We start from the raw sequence: 22,528 nt of genomic DNA on the forward strand, positions 1-22,528 counted from the left end.
GCCGCCATCAGCGCCAAGCGGCTCGTCAACAAGTCCCCGCGGCGCAGCCAGCACTCACTTCCGCCCTGTCGCTGCTGTGGCTTTCAAAATAAAAAGCCCTAGCTCTCATTTAAAAGGTATTTATGTAGGAATTCCCCTCATCTAGCGGTGCGGTTGCATATCGGAACGTATTCTTGATGCTGCATTCACGTGAATTTGGGCAGACGTCAGACGGACGACAGCTCTGCATGTAACGGCATAAACAAGCCTCTATGTAAACAAGTGGTCAGTCAGCATGAGGCAAAACAACACACGTGACAATATGTTGTCATGGCGAACGGTGGAGCAGAGCCGTGAGCTGCTCAGAGCTACGCTACGGAGGCTCATTATGGGATTTCTTGGTTTCCCTCATCAAACTCATCAAATACACAATCCAATAACTCCACAACGCTCTGGTGGACAAGTTGTGAGCTGCACATTCACCACGCTATGAGATAATAACACAACGTTACCAGACAGAGTTGTTTTAGAGGTAAATGCAGAGACTGTTGATGAAAAACTGTCCCTGAAGGCAACGCGCATCAGTGGTTTTGCATGAATTTCCCTCTAAAACAACTCTGTCTGGTAACGTTGTGTTATTATCTCATAGCGTGGTGAATGTGCAGGTCACAACTTGTCCACCAGAGCGTTTTTGGAGTTGTTGGATTGTGTATTTGATGAGTTTGTGTTCACTGAGCAGCTGGCGTTTCTCAAAACAACATGCACTGATAATTTAAAGGCAATGAACCTACCGCTATGACTATAGGGATTATGGTGATAGGAGGATCTGACTAAAAAATCTTGCATAGTTCCTCCTTAAAATAGCTGAAATTAGGAAATTACATTATTTTCCAATGAAAACATCAAAGAAAAGAAAGATACTATATCAAAAAATGCTTATTGTCACATAAAAAAAAAGAAAAATGTTGAGCTTTTATTTTGTAAAGAAGAATCGACTCTTCCTGAAACCGGAAGTTCATCGCCTCTATATTTGCTCCAGCTTGACCAACCCGCCATTACAGCCGCCAGAACCAGCACCGAGTCCTGCAGAGGAGACGAACCGAGCCCGAACAACAGGAGGAAACAACAGAAACTGCTTCATGTTTCACACCGATGATGATGATTTAAAATATAAAAATATATTATTTATCTAACATTTGTGTTTCTGTGGCGGAGGAAACAGACGGACAGGACGGAAACAGCAACACGTTCATATTAACGTGGTGTCGATAATAAATCGTAGTAGTGATGAAGAAAAAAAACACACAGGGATGATGGATTCTCATGGCGGACGCACTGGCGTGTGATTGGCCCGAGGTGACAGGCTGCGGGCCAATCAGAGCGCACGCTGGGAGAAGCTGCCGCTCGTAGCAACAAGAGGCAACTTCTTCTTTTTTTTTTCTTCTTTTTTTTTTAAATCACAGCTGCAGGAAAGAAAAAAAGGAAAAAGAAAAGTTAGAAAACTGAACTCAGAGTTTCTGTTGAGCAACATGTAACTTTTTTTCCCCCAACTCAGACAGATGTAGAAAAAAAATACAAGTCCTTCATTTTAAATGGGTAAATATGAGATTATCACAATATAATTAATCACAAATTTACTGTTAATTGATGTTTACGGAAGATATTCATGATTATCAACAATTATTATCGTTGGGATCTTTTGGATTTCTTTGGATGGCACCTCCTTCTGTGATGTAATTTAATTAATTAATTCATGGTGACAATGTGTACATTATGTAATTTTGTGCAACCTTGTGAAGAATGTATACCATGAATGGAATAAACCGAAATTAAATGAAATATTTATAAACCTATTGTTGATATAATTAAAATTTAGGTCACAGTACTCAAGCCTAATTACCTAAAATACAGATTTATTCCAAACATGTGACAATAAAAAGAAATCATCCTAATCACACTTTATAAATCTCTAAATTTGAATTAAAAAACTGTAATTTACTGATATTTACATTAATGATGTAATGTTGTGATGCGACGAAGTTATAAAAACTATAAAAGCTCAGATTTACCGTTGATTTCCTGATGCGATAAGATGGTATATAACTTTATTTGATGCCGCACAAGGGAAGTTCACTCATCACTGCAGCACTGAGAAGAAGAAGAATTAGAAGAAACTGTATAAAGTGGAAAAAATATATCATTCACAATTACCGTATCATATAAATAAACTGATTAATTCCACTTTTGTACAATATTACAAGGGCATTGCTGGTTTAGTGTGTAAAGATCTTCCATAGATAACATGTTTAATGTGAATATATTATAGTCTGACTGAATAATGAAGATATTTTATGACATTTTGTGCAGTTTCCAATAAAGTTTCACAACCTCCCAGAACTTTTAAGACCTGGAGGATAAAACACATCATGAATCTGGACCAGAACAAACCGGTCTATGTCGCTCTGCTGCTCCCTGGTGGCGACAGCATGGAAGAGTCACACAAGTTACAAGTTACAAGTAAATAAAACCAACTCTACACAACATAATGTGTTGGTGTTGAGAGCAGCCATTTTATCTAACAGAGACTTTAAAAGGGATAGTTCAACATTTATGCCCAATTCCAATTCTAATTTTCATCCCTAGCCCCAGCTCTAGCCCTTAAAGGGATAGTTCACCCAAAATTCAAATTTCACTCATTATCTCCTCCCCCTCATGTGGACTAAGGGCTGGGAGAAGTTTCAGAGTCCTCCGTGGCTTCTCTGAGTTACAGGGGGTCTCGGCGTAGCAGTGCATGTCCATATAACGGTTGCAAATGGATACCAACTGTCTTCGTAACAAAAAGACACACCAAAAAACATCCAAATACCTCCATGCTGCTCGTATGTAATGTCCGTCTTGTATTGAAGCCCCAAAATGCGAAATTGTCCCGAAAGAAATTAAATAAGTCTATTTTTCAAGCTTGTTTTGTAGCGGAAGCTTCTCAAAGCTCCTCTTCCTGGTTCGTCAAATTTGGACGAACTGGGAAGAGGACACACCCTGGTTCATCCAAATTTGACGAACCGGCAATTTTGGGTGAACTATCCTTTTAACCCTTGCCCCTTGAAACGGAGCTACAAGGGGTAGAAGTTGAAAGTCAACCCCTAAGACTTGGGACACCACTTCAACAATCACATACCTCATCAGTCGTCTCTGCTGGCTTTCACATAAGCAGATGTAACGAGCTTTTGCCACAAATCCTGTTTTCAAAACCATGTTAACTTAATGTAAATGTGGTGATTTCTGTACGTAGGCTACAGAGCCCCGAGGCAGCTGCTCCTCTGTCCAATACAAACATGAAGCTTCACTTTCACTTCAAACAAACTAATGCGACTGCCACAATTGTTACATTTCATCAATGAGACCAGCATTTATCTCCTAAAAAGAATGTAACTACCCGGTGGTAAACCTTTAAAAACTTGCGGGTAAGTTCATTAGCGGTCGTCTTTTCTCCGGGGATGACGACGGAGGTTGGCCGGCTGACGAGCTCTCCGGACAAGTGGTGTCTCTGTGATGAGCCGTTGATCTGCTTTTATTTAAGTGTTTAATTTAATAATTTATCAATAAAATAAATGTAATTAACCCTCCTGTTGTCCTCCTGGGTCAAGGAAGGAAGGACGAAGGGAAAGAAGGAAGGAAGGAAGGAAGGAAGGAAGGAAGGAAGGACAAAGATGGGAGGAAAGAAGGAAGGGAAAAAGGAAGGTAAGATAGAAGGAGAGAGGGAACAGATTGGGTCAAAAAGGAAGGAGGAAGAAGTAAGGACGAAAGGAAAGAAAGATGGAGGGAGCCGAACAGATTCGTTCAAGGAAGGAAGAAGAAGGAAGGAAGAAGGAAGGAAGGAAGGGAAAAATAAAGTAAAGATAGATGGAGGGAGGGAACAGATCTGTTCAAGGAAGGAAGAAGGGCAAGAAGGGACGAAAGAAGGAAGGGAAAAAGGGAGGTAAGATAAAAGGAGAGAGGGAACAGATTCGGTCAATTGGGTCAAAAAGGAATGAAGAAGTAAGGATGAAGGGAAGGAAAGATGGAGGGAGGGAACAGATTCGTTCAAGGAAGGAAGAAGAAGGAAGGAAGAAGGAAGGAAGGGAATAAGGATTGTGGAAAGAAGGAAAGGGAAAAGGAAGGAAAGATGGAGGGAGGGAGGGAACAGATTTGTTCAAGGAAGGAAGAAGAAGGGAAGGAAGGAAGGAAGGAAGGAAGGAAGGAAGGAAGGAAGGAAGGAAGGAAGGAAGGAAGGAAGGAAGGAAGGAAGGAAGGAAGGGAAAAAGGAAGGAAAGAAAGATGGAGGGAGGGAACAGTTCAGTCAATTGGATCAAAAGAGGAAGGAAGGAAGGAAGGAAAGAAAGAAGGGGAAAAGGATTGTGGAAAGAAGGAAAGAAAGATGGAGGGAGGAAACAGATCGGGGGTCAATTGGATCAAAAGAGGAAGGAAGAAGAAGTAAGGATGAAGGAAAGGAAGGAAGGGAGGAAGAAAGGAAGAAAGGAAAGAAGGAAGGGGAAAAGAATTGTGGAAAGAAGGAAGGGAAAAAGGAAGAAAAGAAAGATGGAGGAAGGGAACATATTGGATTAATTTGACCAGGAGGGTTGAGTAAAATGTTGAAGAAGTTGTTGCTGTTGCCGACCAGCAGGAGGCAGAAGAGTTGATAGCTGAGTGAGTGAGTGAGGAGAGAGTTGGGAGGTTATTGTGGTAATTACAGGGTTAACGAGCAGCTGTAAACACACACGCACACACACACACACACGCACACACACACACACACACACACACACACACACACACACACACACACGCACACACACACACACACACACACACGGGAACAGGAAGCCAAATCACAGGTTTCACTGGTTCATGTTCATGTTGTGTCTGTAAACTGAGGAATCTGCCGAGTTCAAGTACCAACGATCGCTGACGGCTTCGCCCACCAGAGTGTGTGTGTGTGTGTGTGTGTATATGTGTGTGTGTCTCCTCTGAAACAGATGTTAAACACACAAATCACCAGACGCTTCACTCCTTCCTCCTCCTCCTCCTCCTCTCTGCAGCTCAAGTCAAAGGTTGATTACTGAGGTGGAGCGAAGGCAGTCGAAGACGATCAATTAATACTGTATGATCGTCATCAATTATTGATTCTTGTTCCTTTCGTCCAGAAAAATATAAAAATATGGTTAAAAAAATACACTAATGTTCAGTTTTTGTGACAGTCGGCTCATTTTCTGCTTGAAACAATTATACATCCAGGCAAAATAGCGTTTTCCGACAGACTAATTGTAACAGAATGTTTTTCACCATACATCATTTCTTTGAGGTGTCCAGAACAACATACTAAAAGTCCTAAGAAATCCTAGTTGGGGAAATATGTTTAATTCTCATCAATCCAAGATTGATTTACTCTATATAAAGTCTATGGTGCCAATAAGGCCAGACAGCCATACACCCCAATGGGGCTGTTTTTTTCCTTTACTGCTATCACAATGACACTTTACACAATGAACATATTCATGAAATGTAACATTTTTTGTATTACAAGTTTCTTTGAAATTGAATCTGAATATGCAAATGAGCCATACACTAATCAAATATGCCCAAAATACACCCGGATAGGCTTATTTGTTTCCTTTTCTCCTATCACAATGAAACTTTACAGGACAAGTAACATTTTTTGTATGACAAGTGTCTTTGAAAATGAATCTGAATATGGAAAATAGCCCCATTGGGTTGTATTGTTGTCTGCCCTTATTGGCACCATAGACTGTATATATACAGTAAATCAATATTGGATTGATGAGAATTAAACATAATAACGGATGTGCACTCACTCCACCCATAAAGGACGTGCTAACCAATTCGCCAAGTGGTTGTCAACCTCTTGGCGAAGAGGTTAGCATCGTCGCCTCCGGTGCGGGAGGTCGTGGGATCCAACCCCACCCAGGGCAGGCCGTGAGAAACACAACACAGAGGGCCAGATATGACATCGGCTACACATATATTAGGATTTCTTAGGACTTTTAGTATGTTGTTCTGGACACCTCATAGAAATGATGTATGGTGAAAAAAACTACAATTAGTTCTAATTTTGGGATCAAAATGAGCTAGATTGCCTGGACTGATTAATCAATTATCAAAATAACTGTTGATTAACAAAGAAACTTAATTTATTCATCACTGTTATTGATCTTGCTCTTTAGCAGATAAGCAGCGTAAAACATGTTCTGTAAATAACGTCACATTCAAACACATCAGAGAGAAAAGACATGTTTAATATCCTTATCAGTTATCAAACTTCAATTAGTTCAATGATTTTAATAACTGATCAAATGTCTGAGTCATTTCCGTCATTACGCTTTTATCTTCTAATTAAAGAGACTTTCTGATCAATCAATAAGATAAAAAACATAAAATCTCATTAAATAACTAATTAAACCTGTCGATCGTCTCTGTTGTAAATAACAGGAGCAAATGAATGAAGAGGCTCAGTGGTTTTGTTTAAATTAATCAATAAGTTTATCAATACAAATGATAGATACAGGAACTTTTCCATCAGATATTTACAGACAAGTAATAAAAAAAAAAGGGGGTAACACTTTACTTGACGCCTATCTCTATAATGCATTATAATCATACTTATGAGTTATAATGCAGTTATAGCACTGTATAACTATAGTTATAAACACTCATAAATGATCATACTGCTTTATAACAATAATCATAACACACTATAAAGCATTTTATCTTGACTTATAAGGTCAGGTATTATAATACGTTATAATTGTTAGTAACTCGCTGACAATGCCCACATCGATAATGCATTATAAATATAGTTATAATTGGCTTTTAGACGTGTATAACTATCATTATAAACACTCATAAATTACCATAAGGCTTTATAATAAAAAGCATAACGCATCATAGAGCAATTATAACTATTATAATACTTGACCTTATAAGCCATTATAAAATGTTCTGATATGTTATACTTTTTGTTATAAATCCTTATGGTAATTTATAGGTGTTTGTAATGATAGTTATACATGTCTAGAAGCCAATTATAACACATTATAACTATATTTATAATGCATTATCGATGTGGGCATTGTCAGCGAGTTACTAACAATTATAATGTATTATAATACCTGACCTTATAAGTCATGATAAAATGCTTTATAGTGTGTTATGATTATTGTTATAAAGCATTATGAGTGTTTATAACTATAGTTATTCAGCGCTATAACTGCATTATAACTCATTATAAGTATGATTATAATGCGTTTTAGAGATAGACGTCAAGTAAAGTGTTACCAAAAAAGGTAATTAATATTGATTACTCTGACTCTCACTTGTTTATGACAGTAGAAGAAGAAGTCGTCGTTGTCCTCCGGCTGCAGTTCAGTCCTGATGACATCACGGTGATGTCACTGCTTCTGACAAGTGACATCACAACGAGTCGCTGACGTCACAAAGTCAAAGTTTTTAGTAAAAAAAAAAAAAAAAAAAAAAGGTTCAAAGTTCAGTTTGTGAGCGTTCGACTCGTTCGTCTGCTGGCGGACGCTCTCTGGGGGGTCAAAGGTCACGGGGTCGGCGGTCGCCCCCGGCCCCACCTCGCCCCCGTGTGTTTATCACCTGTCAGTTTATGACGAGTCGACACGCGGCTCCCAAGGGTTTATGGGTAATCGTCCTTCACCCTTCACTCTTTTAGTTTAAAGTGTGGAGGGAGCCCGTGATGTCATCGACACGCGCCCTGTCGCAGCGTGACGTCGTCAACGGCGATCTGTCCTCGCCGTCCGCGCCGCCGCTCGGCCTTCAACACCACCTACACACACACACACACACACACACACACACACACACACACAGGTCATCACCACGACGACACAGACGCTCACACAAAACAACATGTGTGTGTGTGTGTGTGTGTGTCTCACCCTGTCCAGAGAGTGCGTCGTCAAGGTAACCTGCGTGTGTCTCCACCCGTGTCCCCCCGTCCTGCTCCAGAGGGCGGGGCTGTACCTGCAACGGCCAATCAGGAGGCAGGATTAGTGAGTTTTTTGTTTTTTTTTACTTTAACGATGGAGAATTTAGAAATAGGAATGAAAATATGTGACACAGTTAATAGTGTAACTGATAGTGTAACTAAACTAAACTAAACTAACTAAACTAAACTCTACTAAACTAAACTAAACTAAACTAAACTCTACTAAACCAAACCAAACTCAACTAAACTAAACTAAACTAAACTCTACTAAACTCAACTCAACTCAACTCAACTAAAATAAACTCTACTAAACTAAACTCTACGAAACTAAACTCTACTAAACTCTACGAAACTAAACTCTACTAAACTAAACTCTACGAAACTAAACTCTACTAAACTAACTAAACTAAACTAAACTAAACTCTACTAAACTAAACTCTACGAAACTAAACTCTACTAAACTAACTAAACTAAACTAAACTCTACTAAACTAAACTCTACGAAACTAAACTCTACTAAACTAAACTCTACTAAACTAAACTTACTAAACTAAACTAAACTAAACTAAACTCACTAAACTAAACTCTACTAAACTAACTAAACTAAACTAAACTCTACTAAACTAAACTCTACTAAACTAAACTTACTAAACTAAACTAAACTAAACTAGACTAAACTCTACGAAACTAAACTCACTAAACTAAACTCTACTAAACTAACTAAACTAACTAAACTAAACTAAACTCTACTAAACTAAACTCTACTAAACTAAACTCTACTAAACTAACTAAACTAACTAAACTAAACTAAACTCTACTAAACTAAACTTACTAAACTAAACTAAACTAGACTAAACTCTACGAAACTAAACTCTACTAAACTAAACTTACTAAACTAAACTCTACTAAACTAAACTTACTAAACTAAACTAAACTAAACTAAACTCTACTAAACTAAACTCACTAAACTAAACTAGACTAAACTCTACGAAACTAAACTCTACTAAACTAAACTCTACTAAACTAAACTCTACTAAACTAAACTTACTAAACTAAACTTACTAAACTAAACTAAACTAAACTAAACTCTACTAAACTAAACTCTACTAAACTAAACTCACTAAACTAAACTAAACTAAACTAGACTAAACTCTACGAAACTAAACTCTACTAAACTAAACTCTACTAAACTAAACTTACTAAACTAAACTAAACTAAACTAAACTCTACTAAACTAAACTCACTAAACTAAACTAAACTAAACTAGACTAAACTCTACGAAACTAAACTCTACTAAACTAAACTCTACTAAACTAAACTCTACTAAACTAAACTCTACTAAACTAAACTCACTAAACTAAACTAAACTAGACTAAACTCTACGAAACTAAACTCTACTAAACTAAACTCTACTAAACTAAACTCTACTAAACTAAACTTACTAAACTAAACTAAACTAAACTAAACTCTACTAAACTAAACTCACTAAACTAAACTAAACTAAACTCTACTAAACTAAACTTACTAAACTAAACTAAACTAGACTAAACTCTACGAAACTAAACTCTACTAAACTAAACTCTACTAAACTAAACTCTACTAAACTAAACTCTACTAAACTAAACTTACTAAACTAAACTAAACTAAACTAGACTAAACTCTACGAAACTATACTCACTAAACTAAACTAAACTTACTAAACTAGACTAAACTCTACGAAACTAAACTCACTAAACTAAACTCTACTAAACTAAACTCTACTAAACTAACTAAACTAAACTAAACTAAACTCTACTAAACTAAACTCTACTAAACTAACTAAACTAAACTAAACTCTACTAAACTAAACTCTACTAAACTAAACTCTACTAAACTAAACTCTACTAAACTAACTAAACTAAACTAAACTCTACTAAACTAAACTAAACTAAACTAAACTCTACTAAACTAAACTCACTAAACTAAACTCTACGAAACTAAACTCACTAAACTAAACTCTACTAAACTAAACTCACTAAACTAAACTCTACTAAACTAACTAAACTAAACTCTACTAAACTAAACTCTACTAAACTAAACTTACTAAACTAAACTAAACTAAACTCTACTAAACTAAACTAAACTAAACTCTACTAAACTAACTAAACTAAACTAAACTAAACTCTACTAAACCAAACTCTATGAAACTCAACTAAACTCTATGAAACTAAACTAAACTAAACTAAACTCAACTCTACGAAATGAAACTAAACTAAAGATGCTGCGGCGGCGGCGCTCCACTACCTCTGGTCCCGTCCCTTCTTCCTGGTGAACAGCTGCATCACGCCCACCTGGTGCCCCGTCAGCCAATGGGAGAAGGAGAAGCACACGTCGCCACGGCGACTCCAGGGCGGCACGATCTGGACGGCCAATCGGGCGCCGCGGACGCTCCTCTGTCCCGCCTTCAGCTCCGGGACGGACAGGTAGCGTCCACCTTCAGGGGAAAATTCATCCAAACGTTATCAATCAACACTGATTATTGATTATTGATCAGATCAGATCGATCGATGACATCACAACACCTGAAGAGCTCAGAGATGTTTCCCAGTGAAGGTCTCCGTCTCTGTCCGACAGCCAATCACACACTCCGTGATCGAAGGTGCAGTGGAGCACGCCGGCCTCTGCAACACACACACACACATTAATAAATAAATAAATAAATAAATAAATAATAACACATTGAGGGCCGGATCTACTAAGATCCCAGATAAGGGGCGCTAAATTGCGTGCTCCTAGTAAAATTTTGTGTGTTTGGTTAGCGCACGCAAAACAGGTGATCTACTAAGACTAACACACGTGAAAACACGCGCAAACCACAGTATTTAAATGAGGGTTTTGCAGAAGAAACGTGGGAGATTATAGAGATTATATTATTTAGAGATATAAGAGCTTTTGCCCTGGAAGGTAATTCGGTATCCACAACCATTTGTGGCAAAGCTGTGCCAGTTACAGTAAGATTTGCCTTTCAAACGTGCTAAATAAAGACGCAAAAACTTCCACCGCAATCAGGTTTGGTGAATCACGTTGCGTGCGCTACTGAAATCTATTTGCATCTACTCCTCCCAATAATTTGTGCGTTCTGGCAGAAACGCCCATATTTGCATATTCATTAAGGCAAACACGCTAAATGGATTGTACGTGCAATTTTGCCCGTTTGAGAGACGCAATCCTCAGTGCGCCCGGTTAGTAAATCAGCTTCAGGATGTGTTTGCGCGTGCAATCAAGTTTGCACACGTTTTTGTACGCACAAACCCTTAGTAGATCCGGCCCTGAACAGTCAACACACACACACACACTGACCTGGATCGTCTCTGGCGTCGTCGGCCGTGTTTCCCAACTCGATGTCAAACTCCCACACGTGGTTCTGAGTGGGAAGTCGAGGGACTGAAACACACACACACAGTTTGTCGATCAATTAATCAATAATCTACTAATTGAATAATCGTTACAGATCTATTGTGTGTGTGTGTGTGTGTGTGTGTGTGTGTGTGTGTGTGTGTGTGTGTGTGTGTGTGTGTGTGCGTCCTCACTGTGCACGTCTCCTCTCTGTTTCTGAGTCACGTCCTTGTTGATCCTGTTGTTCACCGTGGTCGTGGGCGGTAGTGTCGTGGTTGTCAGGGCAACCGTGGTAGGTGGTGTTGTTGTCGTTGGAGTAGCAGCAGGTGTTGTACTTGGAGTAGTAGTGGTAGGAGAAGTCGTAGTAATGACAGGTGTAGTAGTGGTAGTAATAGTGGTCATGATAGTTGTAGGAAGAGTAGTAGTTGGAGTGGTAGTAGTAGGAGTAGTTGTAGTAGTTGGAGTTGGAGTGGTAGTAGTTGCTATAGTAGTGGTGGTGGTAGTAGGAGCAGGAGTAGTAGGAGGAATAGTAGTGGTTGTAGTGGGAGTAGTAGTAGTAGTAGGAGTGGTTGTAGTAGTTGCTATAGTAGTAGGCGTAGTAGTGGTGGTGGTAGGAGCAGGAGTAGTAGGAGGAACAGTAGTGGTTGTAGTAGTAGGAACAGTCGTAGTAGTTGCTATAGTAGGAGAAGTTGTCGCCATAGTAGTAGTAGTGGTGGCAGGAGCGGGAGTAGTTGTAGTTGTAGTAGGTGTAGGTGTGGTTGTAGCAGCTGTAGAAGTAGGTGGGGCAGTTGTTGTGGTAACAGGCTGAGATGTAGTAGTTATAGTTGTAGTAATAGTAGTAGTAGTAGTAGGAGGAGGAGGAGGAGGAGGTGTAGTAGCAGTGGTGGTGATGGGAGTTGTAGTTCTTGGTCTTGGTGGCTCCAAAGTGACTTTGGGAACAGCTGAGAGAAAACAAGACACAAATTCAGGAGATAAACTCACATCTATCAATCAATCAATCAATCAATCAATCAATCAATCAATCAATCAATCAATCAATCAATCAATCAATCTCACTGTGACTTCTAGCTAGCTAGCTAATGTCCACCACTAAGGTCTATGAAACTAGCATTATTAGCATAATAAGCTAGCTACTAAATTCTAGCCACTACTACCTACTGTTATGCTATGTCATGCTATGCCATATGGTATGCTGTGTTATGCTATGTCATGTTATGCTTGACTATGTTATGCTACGTTATGCTATGCTTTGCTATGTTATGCTATGTTATTGCTATGCTACATTATGATATGCTATGTTGTGCTTTGCTATGTTATGTTATGCTTTGCTATGTTATGATATGCTATGATATGCTACGTTATGCTATGCTTTGCTTTCTTGTTATGCTTTTCTTTGCTATGTTATGTTATGCTACGTTATGCTATGCTATGTCATGTTATGCTTTGCTATGTTAGGCTATATTATGTTATGCTACGCTATACTTTGCTATGTTATGGTATGCTTTGCTTTGCTATGATATGCTACGTTATGCTATGTCATGTTATGCTACACTATGCTTTGCTATATGATATGCTACGTTATGCTATGCTTTGCTATGTCATGTTATGCTTTTCTTTGCTATGTTATGTAACGTTATGCTATGCTATGTCATGTTATGCTTTGCTGTTATGCTACGTTATGCTATGCTTTGCTATGTTATGGTATGCTATGCGTTGCTATGTTATGATATGCTACGTTATGCTATGCTATGCTATATTATACTGTATTATATCATTACATTACTATGAGGTGTGTTGTTACCTTTACAGCTGCCGTGTTTACACCTGCACTTCGGAGAGGACGGGTTGAGGGAGCAGAACGTCCTCGGGTCTTTATCTATCGACAGAACAATGACACATTATCAGTCGATCGATCGGTTATCGATCAGATATTGGATCATCGGCAGCATCTCTCCTCTCCTCCTCCTCACCGATGCACATGTAGCGTCCGTTGATGTACGTGAGTCTGAAGCCGAAGTGACATTTACACACGAAGCTCCCGAACGTGTTCACACACTTCCTGCGGCGAGGACACACACCTCCGCCGCTCGACACACACTCATCGATGTCTGTGGAGAGAGAGAGGGAGAGAGAGAAGAGGGGGGGTGAGAGAGAGAGAGAAGAGGTAGAGGGGGAGAAAGAGAAGAGGGAGAAAGAGAACGAGAAGAGGGAGAGAAAGAGGAGAGAAAGAGAAGAGGGAGAGAAAGAGGAGAGAAAGAGGGAGAGAAGAGAGAGAAAGAGAAGAGGGAGAGAAAGAGGAGAAAAGAGGGAGAGTAGAGAGAGAAAGAGAAAGAGAAGAGGGAGAGAAAGAGAAAAGGGAGAGAAAGAGAAAAGGGAGAGAAAGAGAAGAGGGAGAGAAAGAGAAAAGGGAGAAAGAGAAGAGGGAGAGAGAGAGAGAGAGAGAGAGAAGAGAGTAGGGAGAGAAAGTGGAGAGGGGAGAAAGAGAAGAGGGAGATAAAGAGGAGAGGGAGAAAGAGAAGAGAAAGAGAAGAGGGAGAGAAAGAGAAGAGGGGGAGAAAGAGAAGGGAGAAAGAGAGAAGAGGGGGAGAGAAAGAGAAGAGGGAGAGAGAGAGAGAAAGAGAAGATGGGGAGAGAAAGAGAAGAGGGAGAGAGAGAGAGAAAGAGAAGATGGGGAGAGAAAGAGAAGAGGGAGAAAGAGAAAGAGAAGAGGGAGAGAAAGAGAAAAGGGAGAGAAAGAGAAAAGGGAGAGAAAGAGAAGAGGGAGAGAAAGAGAAAAGGGAGAAAGAGAAGAGGGAGAGAGAGAGAGAGAGAGAGAGAGAGAGAAGAGAGTAGGGAGAGAAAGTGGAGAGGGGAGAAAGAGAAGAGGGAGATAAAGAGGAGAGGGAGAAAGAGAAGAGAAAGAGAAGAGGGAGAGAAAGAGAAGAGGGGGAGAAAGAGAAGGGAGAAAGAGAGAAGAGGGGGAGAGAAAGAGAAGAGGGAGAGAGAGAGAGAAAGAGAAGATGGGGAGAGAAAGAGAAGAGGGAGAGAGAGAGAGAAAGAGAAGAGGGAGAAAGAGAAAGAGAAGAGGGAGAGAAAGAGGAGAGGGAGAAAGAGAAGAGGGAGAGAAAGAGAAGAGAGAGAAAAGATAAAGAGAAGAGGGAGAAAGAGAAGAGGGAAAAGGGGGAAGAGAGGAGGGAGAGAAAGAGAAGAGGGAGAAAGAGAAAGAGAGGGAGAGAAAGAGAAGAGAGAGAGAGAGAGAGAAAGAGAAGAGGGAGAGAAAGAGGAGAGGGAGAAAGAGGAGGGAGAAAGAGAAAGAGGAGAGGGAGAGAAAGAGAAGAGGGGGAGAGAAAGAGAAGAGGGAGAAAGGAAAGAGGGAGGGAGAGAAAGAGAAGAGGAAGAGAAAGAGAAGAGGGGGGGAAAGAGAAGAGGGAGAGAAAGAGAAGAGGGAGAAGAGAGAAAGAGAGAAACATCACAGTCATGCCAATAAAGCAAATTGAAATTGAAATTGAGAAAAGAGGTAGAAAGAGAAAGAGAAGAGAGAGAGACCGACCGACACAGGTGCGTCTGTCTGGTCCGAGCCGTAACCCTGGCGACGGACAGGTGCACCGGACCGTCCCCTTGGAAACCTCACAGCCGTACTGACAGTTGGCATGGTAACAGGTCCGAGCATCTACAACCAAACACACACACACACACACACATTTTATTAAAACAACATTCAAACCTGTAAATCTTTATTAACAATCTAAGAAAAACAACGACTAACTGAATCAGACGTTCAAACCTGTAAATCTTTATTAACAATCTAAGAAAAACAACAACTAACTGACTTTCAAACCTGTAAATCTTTATTAACAATCTAAAAAAAACAACAACAACTAACTGAATCAGGCGTTCAAACCTGTAAATCTTTATTGACAATCTAAGAAAAACAACAACTAACTGAATCAGACGTTCAAACCTGTAAATCTTTATCGACAACCGACAGCGTTGACAACAGTGTTACTCACTCCTGCAGCTGCCGTCCGGCTGCAGCGCGTAGCCGTCCGCGCAGTAACACTTGTAGCTGCCCGGCGTGTTCATGCAGCGATGCTTACAGGGCCGAGGCTTCAGGCCGCACTCGTTCAGGTCTGACACACACACACAGAGAAACACACACACACAAAGACACACACAAACACACACACAGAAAGGGCAGAGGTCAGGTAATCAAACATTAAACTGAAGCTGCGTCTTCTCCCTGTTTTCACTCGTCCGTGTGTCAACCTGAGGGATTAACCTTTGACCTGCAGCCTCTCAGACACACACAGCAGTTTAAGCTTGTGTGTGTGTGTGTTTGTGTTTGTGTTTGTGTGTGGTGTTATATTACAGACTCTGCACACACTGCAAAAAATCAAAATCTTTCCAGGAATATTTGTCTCATTTCTAGTAAAAACTAATCTCTTTCCACTTAAAATAAGACTCATCACATTAAAAATGAACTTGTTTTTAGATCATTTTCACTTGTTTCAAACACATTTTCACTTGAAATAAGTAGAAAAATCTGCCATTGAAAGCAAGTTTTTTGTACTTTATTATTTCAAGTGAAAATCTGCTTGAAAGGAGTAAAAAGTGTCTAAAAACAAGCTACTTTTTACTGTGATGAGTATATTGAGATTTATTTTAACTAAAAATAAGACAAATATTCTTGGTAAGATTTTGAGTTTTTGCAGTGTGTGTGTGTGTGTGTGTGTGTGTGTGTGTGGTGTTATATTACAGACCGTGTGTGTGTGTGTGTGTGTGTGTGTGTGTGTGTGTGTGTGTGTGTGTGAAGCCTCAGTTTGAAGCCAGATGTTGTTTTATGTGTCAGGATATGAGTCATAATGCAGCCTCTAATCAGCAGATTGACAGTGTGTGTAGGTCTGTGTGTGTGTGTGTGTGTGTGTGTGTGTGTGTGTGTGTGTGTGTGGGTGGAGTTCACTAGTGTGTGTGTGTGTTGGTCTAAGTTTAGAAGCAGCAGTTTGTGTGTGTAAGTGTGTGTGTGTGTGTGTGTGTGTGTGTGTTTTGAGGTGTTCAGGAACAACATGCCTCCGCGGCGGCTTCAGATGAGCTCGACAGGAATGTGTCTCTCACTTCTGTTGGTCAGAGGCATGATGGGAAATCAAACGTCCGTAACACACACACAAAGAGACGTATATGGTTACCTTGGTTACAGGCCTTGCCGCTGAACCCCGGGTGACATTTGCATCTGTCTGGTCCGACACACTCTCCGTGTTTACAGCCCTGCTGACAGTCGGCTACACACACACACACACACACACACACACACACACACACACACACACACACACACACACACACACACACACACACACAGGTTGTTTATATACATTAGGCAGCGGTCGGTCGCACCACAGGAAGTCTGTGGCCGTCAAACTTTACAACTTCCCACTGTGTAATTACACCATGAATAACAGCTTTTATATTTATATTTATATTAAACTATCACCTTCCAGTAGCAGAGTTAAGTATTTATATTGATTATAATATAATATGTTTATTATTCACTTCTTAAAACCAACTTTTAAAGACTTGTTTTTTATGTGATGTCATCCTCTTCTTTCATCATCTGTTGTATCTCTCAGTTTGACTCTGATGCTCTTAGTTTGACTTTACATCTTCTTCTGTTTTAACTCTTTTATCCCATCTTTCTTATCTTATTGTATCTCATTTTATCTTTTTTTATATAATGTCTCTCCCCCTTTTATTTCTTTTATCTAATTAACAGCATCCTGCATTTTGATTCGAGTCCTCCTGGACTGTTGGGTTCTTGTACTTTTTCTATTTTCTTTTCTCTCTCTACTTTTTTATTCTTCTTTGCTCTCGCTTTTAACTCTTATGTTTAATGTTTACATTTTTTTTCATTTAAAAAAAGTTTGTTTTTATGCTGCTCTTTTTAAATGTTGTTTCTTTATGTAAAGCACATTGAGTTGCCACTATTGTCTTGTCCTGTCCGAGTACCGTGTCCAATATTTTATTTATTGTCTTGTCTTTCTTGTTTGTGTAGTGCATTTTTTATGTTTTTAGCCATTTGTATTGTATTTATTGTATTGTTTTTATTCCTTGTGGTGTACTGTTGTATTTTATTTATTTATTAGGGACTACGGACGAAAATTAGCCGCTTGGCTATATATTTCACGTCACTAATACTGCAGTATTTTTTTAAATATACTAATGTTCATTAATATGCGCTGTCCCTATTCAAATAAAATGTAATTGTTATTGTTGCCTTGGTATGAAATGCGCTATATAAATAAAGATGCCTTGTGTTGCTGTGTCATCATCTCTCATGGTTTTATGGTATTTGTGACTTGTCTCTTTTATGTTGTTTTATGAAGCACTTTGTAACCTTGTGTTTTAAAGGTGCTATATAAATAAAGTTATTATCATAGTGTAAGGACATAGTTGTATACGTCATCTCTATGTGTGTGTCTTTGTGTTTGTGTTTCCTCACGTCGACATCGTCCTGCATCCGTCCGTCTCCAGCCCCAGCAACACTCCACGCTGTTCCCATAGCGACAGAGACCGGTAGACAACACCGTCTGGTCGGCCCAGCTACAACACACACACACACACACACACACACACACACACACACACACACACACACACACACACACACACACACACACACACACACACACACACACACACAGTTGCACAGGTGTAATATTCACATTTTCCTGATGTGAGCAGCCAGACCAGAGGAAGCAGAGTGCTGTGTGTGTGTGTGTGTGTGTGTGTGTGTGTGTGTGTGTGTGTGTGTGTGTGTGTGTCGTCTGGACCGGTTCAGACCGGTTCAGTGTCTATACGTTCTTGACATCTCCTGTTTCCATCGGCCTGTCTCAACATGAGTTATAGCCACGGCAACACTCCCCCCACATACTTTCTCTGCACCACAGCTCTGGGTTGTGTTTTTTTTTTTTGTGAATCATTATTTCTTCTCTTTATGTTTAACCCACATTAACTTCTCTTCCTGTCCATGAACTCATTTCACTTTCAGTTTCAGAACAGAAATGAACGTGTGAATTAACTCCCTCCCTTTTATCTGCCCTCTGTAGAAACTCTGATCCACTTTATTCACTAGTATAGAAAACGTGTGCAGCAGTTTTTCCTCTGAGGTTAATGAGTCCAAACTCAAACTAGAGCAGCAGTGAAGAGGACAGAACAGATAAAAGACAACATCAAAAGACAACATCAACAACATCAGAGACTCTGTAGGTGATAATTATAAAGGATATTTCCATGGGTGTAACGGTTCTGTGAACATAAAATAATGACTGACATGATAATTAGCCTACCTTAAAAAGATTTATAACATATGAAAAACTCAGCATTTGTAGTCAAATGAATAAAAATCTTGTTTGAAAAAAACAAAACAACTAATTCTACAGAATCTCCCTGAAACACTTCATAAAATATCAATGAAAAACTCAGCATTTGTTGTCTAAATGAACAAAAACCTTGTTTGAAAAAACAAAACAATCACATCATTCAATCATACTCAGACACAGTTCAGAGTTAAAATCAATAAACCTTCATTCATATATATATTAATTATAACAGAGATTATTTCCTGACCTCTCATAATCCAGGATCTGAGCCCGGCTCCTCAGACAGAACCAGGACAGCAGGACCAGGCTGATCCGGATCAGCATCCTCCTCCTTTTTTCTTTTTCTTTTTACCCGGGAAATGACTGAGCACGAGCCACTCCGGTCCCGGTCCGGTCCGGTCTAATGTCCACCGGACTGAACCCACATCTCAGCACAGGACAGCACCAACCGGTACCGGCACAAACGTGATAAAGAAAAGAAAAGAAAAGAAAAAACGCCGTCCAAAAGCAAATAACAAGTAAAATGTAAAAATAGAACAGTGGATTTAAAATGTTGGAAACGTCTAATTAAATTAGTTTGAGGTGTAAACGGCCGGTAAATGTTTCTCCTTTGATGTAAATTCGGTAAATGTCCATCAAACTGTCTTTATCGGACTTGTAAAACGCGCGAAAAATCAACAAACAGTTGAAACGTAAAAATAGAACGTTTTAATTCTCCGTTCTGATTGAAGTCTGAGTTCCATCGAACGTCCGAGCGCGTTCGAACGTTCAGAGAGTTCTAAACGTGTGTGAGACAGAGAGAAAGAGAGGAGAGAGGGAGGAGAGGAGAGGGAGACAGGAGGGAGGGAGGGGGAGGAAGTTTGTTGTGAGATTTAAACAAAGACGAAATGTTTCTTTTTCATCTTCACACTAACGTAAACACACATGGGACGTCGGCGTTGCGTGCGTGTCGCGTGTCTTCATTCATTCATGTTGACTGTAAACACGTGGAGCTCATTTGTCAGAAAAAATTAACAAACACGTGAAGCTAACAACCTGTAACCTACCTGTGTGTGTGTGTGTTTCCGCTACACTTGTACCTGACATTCCTCTCTGACACCTTGACTGTAAAACATCTCTACATGTCATGACATCATGTTTATACGGAGCCCCGAGGACACAGAGTTAATGGAGGAGGAAGTCAGACATAAAACTAACAAGGTGTTCACACACTGCACTGGGACAGGAGCCAGTCACACACATACAAAAACAAAACAAAACAAAAAAAACATACAACTTTACTATTAAAGCAGATATCAGCTTCACGGCCGTTTCGGCTAATGCTGCGTTCAAGGCAGGCTTTTGAAACTGTAAGTTACAGCTTCAAATCACAACTACGACTTGGTAGCGTTCCAGGTAACCCGTAGCTCGTGTTTTTACCATCCTGTTGTCTGTGAAAGTTCCCTATAACGGCCACTCGTAACTTCCGACCCGTGAACTCGTACCAGATCGAACTGGTATGACTTCACAGGAAGGAAAAACACAAAGTACGAGTTTCTTTGAACGCACCATGAATTAGCAGCCCCCGCCCTTGTCAGGCATCAATTGGTCCTCGTGCTACGTCACCACATTCACGCGCATCCCTTGGCTGCACACACAGCCCTTCATGCCGTTCTCTCTCCTCATTGGATAACACTTGTATCCCACAAGGAAAATTTTCTCCTCGGGTTACAGCAGAGCAGAGTGACGGAGAGACTCGTGTTTAGGCTGAAATACTTCATGTAAGTGATTGCTGACGGAAAATAGGACTATTTAGGACTTTTATTAACAAAAACATTCCACTGATATCTGCTTTAATTTAAAGCAGATATCAGCTTCACGGCCGTTTCGGCTAATGCTGCGTTCAAGGCAGGCTTTTGAAACCGTAAGTTACAGCTTCAAGTCACAACTACGACTTGGTAGCGTTCAAGCTAACCCGTAGCTCGTGTTTTTACCATCCTGTTGTCTGTGAAAGTTCCCTATAACGGCCACTCGTAACTTCCGACCCGTGAACTCGTACCAGATCGAACTGGTATGACTTCACAGGAAGGAAAAACACAAAGTACGAGTTTCTTTGAACGCACCATGAGTTAGCAGCCCCCGCCCTTGTCAGGCATCAATTGGTCCTCGTGCTACGTCACCACATTCACGCGCATCCCTTGGCTGCACACACAGCCCTTCATGCCGTTCTCTCTCCTCATTGGATAACACTTGTATCCCACAAGGAAAATTTTCTCCTCGGGTTACAGCAGAGCAGAGTGACGGAGAGACTCGTGTTTAGGCTGAAATACTTCATGTAAGTGATTGCTGACGGAAAATAGGACTATTTAGGACTTTTATTAACAAAAACATTCCACTGATATCTGCTTTAATTTAAAGCAGATATCAGCTTCACGGCCGTTTCGGCTAATGCTGCGTTCAAGGCAGGCTTTTGAAACCGTAAGTTACAGCTTCAAGTCACAACTACGACTTGGTAGCGTTCAAGCTAACCCGTAGCTCGTGTTTTTACCATCCTGTTGTCTGTGAAAGTTCCCTATAACGGCCACTCGTAACTTCCGACCCGTGAACTCGTACCAGATCGAACTGGTATGACTTCACAGGAAGGAAAAACACAAAGTACGAGTTTCTTTGAACGCACCATGAGTTAGCAGCCCCCGCCCTTGTCAGGCATCAATTGGTCCTCGTGCTACGTCACCACATTCACGCGCATCCCTTGGCTGCACACACAGCCCTTCATGCCGTTCTCTCTCCTCATTGGATAACACTTGTATCCCACAAGGAAAATTTTCTCCTCGGGTTACAGCAGAGCAGGGTGATGGAGAGACTCGTGTTTAGGCTGAAATACTTCATGTAAGTGATTGCTGACGGAAAATAGGACTATTTAGGACTTATATTAACAAAAACATTCCACTGATATCTGCTTTAAACAATTTGGCTCTTTCCTTTAACTTTTTTGTCACTTGAGCTCAAGAGAGAAGCCAGAGAGGAGATTTTAAAGGGATAGTAGCATTTTTTAAAAGTGGGGTTGTATGATCTACAAATAGTACTTTAATTGCAGTAGAAGACTCTCTGCACTCCTCCCGTTAGCAACGCCAGCCCATAATAGCCCTGCCCAGAGATTTACAACATACAGTGTTGTGAATGGACCCAAAGAAACGGCCTATTTTCGTGGCCTAAAAGAGGTTTTACCTGAAAAAAAATACACAGTTCCATTGTTTGCTATAATAAAATTTTTTCCAGCCCTTCAAAGTGCAGGAAAAACTCAGTTTTTATTTGGACCTAACCAACTCACGTATCCCTCCGCCCAGGGTTAGCGCCCGCTGATCAGCAGTTGGTTAGGTCCAAATAAAAACTGTGTTTTTCCTGAACTTTGAGGGGCTGGAAAAAATTATATTAGAGCTAACAATGGAACTGTGTATTTTTTTTCAGGTAAAACCTCTTTTAGGCCGTGAAAATAGGCCGTTTCTTTGGGTCCATTCACAACACTGTATGTTGTAAATCTCTGGGCAGGGCTATTATGGGCTGGCGTTGCTAACGGGAGGAGTGCAGAGAGTCTTCTACTGCAATTAAAGTACTTAGGGGCTATTTGGAGATCATAAAACCCCACTTTAAAAAAAATGCTACTATCCCTTTAAACTACACTGAGGTGGTTTTATTGAGTTTTAAAACAACAAATACATTTTTTATGTATTAACTCTTCAAAATAAAACAGGAAAAGAGGAAAATGTGGGACATTTAAATAAAAAACAGAGGTGCAGAACTTGTGTCCTCCACCAGAGGGCAGTGAAGACAGTTCAACACAG

General features: G+C 40.2%; 1 protein-coding gene across 1 annotated transcript; it reads right to left on the bottom strand.

Annotated features, from left to right (window-relative positions):
- Positions 1-7,732: 7,732 nt before the first annotated feature.
- LOC311001569 (nephronectin) lies at positions 7,733-19,082 on the bottom strand (the record flags this gene model as incomplete). Its single annotated transcript, XM_083992653.1, has 14 exons — positions 18,955-19,082; positions 17,828-17,928; positions 16,518-16,610; positions 15,345-15,464; positions 14,885-15,004; positions 13,326-13,463; positions 13,157-13,231; positions 12,235-12,296; positions 11,550-12,159; positions 11,320-11,403; positions 10,542-10,640; positions 10,264-10,453; positions 7,932-8,016; positions 7,733-7,819 (listed from the first exon to the last, which is right to left on the bottom strand). Exons 1-14 carry the CDS (start codon positions 19,029-19,031, stop codon positions 7,733-7,735), a joined length of 1,941 nt encoding a protein of 646 aa, XP_083848779.1. The 5' UTR covers positions 19,032-19,082.
- Between the last annotated feature and the right edge of the window lie 3,446 nt (positions 19,083-22,528).

This window comes from Trachurus trachurus (assembly GCF_905171665.1).
Source record: "Trachurus trachurus genome assembly, chromosome: 18".
Lineage (NCBI taxonomy): Eukaryota > Metazoa > Chordata > Actinopteri > Carangiformes > Carangidae > Trachurus > Trachurus trachurus.